The sequence below is a fragment of the Morone saxatilis genome, unplaced genomic scaffold (genome assembly GCF_004916995.1).
Source record: "Morone saxatilis isolate NCDOM2014 unplaced genomic scaffold, NCSU_SB_2.0 Contig1, whole genome shotgun sequence".
Lineage (NCBI taxonomy): Eukaryota > Metazoa > Chordata > Actinopteri > Moronidae > Morone > Morone saxatilis.
Window position 1 is genome coordinate 15,569,009 of NW_023339651.1, and position 3,328 is coordinate 15,572,336.

At 40.1% G+C, this 3,328-nt stretch overlaps 1 protein-coding gene across 1 annotated transcript in view; it reads right to left on the reverse strand.

Moving 5' to 3' along the window:
• Positions 1 to 3,328, reverse strand: part of mrtfab (myocardin related transcription factor Ab) — a gene marked incomplete in the record, with an annotated part of 45,858 nt that overhangs the window by 9,107 nt on the left and 33,423 nt on the right. Inside the window, 2 exon segments of the mRNA XM_035657950.1 lie at positions 557 to 632; positions 1,335 to 1,390. Of these exon segments, the coding sequence (XP_035513843.1) occupies positions 557 to 632; positions 1,335 to 1,390 (132 nt within the window).

The following is a 3,328-nucleotide window of genomic DNA, read 5'->3' on the forward strand; positions in this document are numbered from 1 at the left end:
TAAAAATATATAAATAAATATTATATATGGGAGTTTCTATAGCGTTTTAGGGTCCAAACTAAAACCCACAGCAGCTGCTTTAACAAGAACTACAATAAAGGGACAGCATTGAGTCAAGATGATATACCAAACATAAAAATACATGATGCAACCAAAGACGCCACTTTATGAAGACTTTTTAAATCTGGCAGATACAACTGAGCATCAGAAAGATTAAATTCATTCTAAAGTAACTCCAGGCTTAGATCTATGTAGCCACGCAGTGACATCAAATGATAAGAAATAGCTATTTAACTCTAACCAGATTGATTCTTTATTGTCCTTTCCAGGAAATTTGTTGCCTCAGTCAGTCCACATATAAATATGAAGTAGGACCTAGGAATTAACCTTATCACACGGAATTTGTTCCGTTTTGTTTACTGTGTGGTTCCCTTTTTCATCAAGTGTCATGTATTTCCACCTTTAACTCTACACTTTTAGATCACTTTTTATATGTATCACTAAAGGAGTTCTCTTGAGTCTAAAAGTGCAGTTCCACATTTAGGTAAAAACTCACCCTCCAGAATGTGCATCCTGACCAGTTCTGAGCGCTCAGGACGACTCCGGATCTTCCTCTTCAGATAGTCCTCGGTCTGGAGAAAACACATTACGGAGGGGTAGCAGATGTAAGAAAGAGGATCACAAGACACTCAAAACAGATCACAAGACAAAGGATGAGAAACAATAGAGTGTGCAGAAGTCTTTAATTGACAACTGTTACAATGCAATAAACTGATACTGTAGATACATTTTTTTAGTTAGTTTCCATCTTAATTGCGCTGCCACAGTGTTTCAACCCCACGCTTACCACAGATGAACTGTTTAACAGTGTGTCTAATACTGCAGCAGGTGCTTTTTTTCCTTTGTTCGACAAAGATGGTTCTCGTTGCTAATGGCAACTGCTAAAACTAAAAGCAAACCAGGCATTGGTTGAATTACTATTCCGTTACATAAACAGACTAGCTGCAGAATTTAAATGTTTCATGAAGCAACTTTGCATTATTGGCGCTCCAGATTGCAGAAAGTAGATCTGAAGTTCAGTTATTAAAAAGCATGCTAATAGTGCTGAGTAACCCTGTTGGTTTGGTCCCTGAAGAGTACCACTATTTGTACGGCACCTTAGCTTTCGATTTGTTATTTCCTGGCAGCATGTAAGTGCCTATCCTGACAGTAGAATTCAATTTCATAAAGTGCTTTGTGATCTATGTTGTTTATACATACTGTAAACGTTTTGCCCCACACAGCTTCGACAAAGCAAGTCTACTGAGAAAATCACTGTACTTTAAGACTCTCACCCTTGCTCGCTCCAGACTCCTCCGCTGTTCGTGAAAGGCCGCCGGGCTCTTCAGTGCTGCACGGTGAAACGGATGGAGGCGGGAAAGGGGAGAGAGAGAGAGAGAGAGAAAGAGAGAGAAAGAGAGATGAGAATGCGGCTCACAGACTCTGATGGGAGTCGTGATGCCTCTTACAGCAAGTGACACTGTGAGAACACAATCAGCTATAGAGGAAGACAGAATTAAAGCAGAAGTGGCTGCAGGATGAGAAGGTTACAAGTGCCTTTCTGAACCACACTAGCTGATGACAGCTCAGGAGGCTGATGGGCCACTGCAGCGCACTGTGCCTGCAGGAATAAAGCAATGTTTGCTCAGAAAACTTCCTAGATGGATTGATTTTTTAACCTGTTAACATGCTGTTCAGATGCCAGTCATGTTATCATTGGGCCGTAGCCAATAGTGGTGGCTTAGCTTAGGTAAGTTAGTAAGGCAGCCGAACCTCATGGAACCACATGACCTTGAACTTTCCCAAACCTTTACTCAGAAGTGTCATAATAATCCATACTGTAACCATACTGCCTTCTGGTAGCTTGGTTGGTCATGTTCACCAATTCAGTTCTTTCCACATTCGTTCTCTTAGTTTGAACTGAGGACAGAAGTTGGTTTCAATCTTCATTCTGGCAGCTTTCCTTGTGTTAAACACAAAAACAGACACTAATTGAGGTCTGGGTGAATCTCAAACCTCCAACACACACAACCCGTTCAATGTAGGAAAATACCTTTCCACATGACCCAAACACACGTTTAGTTTTATGGTTCTTTTAAACAGAAGAAACATCAGGCTGTCCAAACTATTTCAAAGACCAACTGTCTGTGTTACAGTAAGTCTGAGCGATGGACAGTAGCTGGGAGTCTGAGAGACATCAATTCTTGATGACCAGTAGTCTGGAGTGGATCGTTAAAAGGACACTGAGTGTGGACTGATGGATAGACTGCATCACATAAAAAACATCTACATTCATCTCTGCACTCAGCCATGAGAGGAAATCCACAATTAATGGTTGTCAATCCAGTAAGTGTAACATTTTAGAGCATCTATGGCAGAAATGGAAGGTAGGTATGTTAATTCATTGTATATATCACCTGAAAATAAAAGAATCTTTGTATATTGTTACCTCAGAAAAAAAGAGCACCACAAAATGATTCTACAGTAGGCCCGCAGAACGGACAAACTGCAACTGGCTCTGGATTAGGCCTAGTTTCACTAGATTTTGTGACCACCATAGTTCTCTCCTGCATGCTGGAAGGCTGAGCTGTGGTTCAAATGGTTGCAATGTGCACGTCACGCTAAATGCTACTAAACCTAAAACCAGTCAAAACCTATGCAAAACCTTTACGCCTTTCTCAGTGTACAAATCAAACAGCAGCAGGAATCCCTGTGAAAAACAGCCAATAGGAATGCCTCTCTCTGAAAGTTAAAATGTGATTGGCTCCCGTCACGGACTAGATTTTGTAAAGCCTGAGGACAGAGGTGGTTCAGAAGTCTAGTCTTTCTCTCAGATGACTTTACAAAAATGCTTGTTATGATGAATTCTTGCTTCTAATCATATTTATTAACTCCCAGCTTTATCATAAGGATTAAAAAATGTTTTAGTGGTTTTTATTCCATCTCATATTTTATCATAGTGGTGGTTTTTCGTGATAATTGGTAAGCTAAAATCTGTACATAACACACTTTGGCCCATTCAAGGTATTGGGCCTAGAGCATTTTCCAATTAGAGTATTATGACTAACCAACACTGAAAGAGGAAGGATTTTAAACGTGTTAATAGACTAGACACAAAACGGACTACACTCACAGTCTTCAAGCAGTTAAAAAGCTTTTCATTCAAATGTCAAGATGAGAGTTGACAAGCAAAAACAATTTCACTCGGGATTTGGGGAAGGATATGGAGCCACAGTGGCAGTTAAAGTATTATGATCTACAACTAGCTTAACAACATAATCTCTCTCTT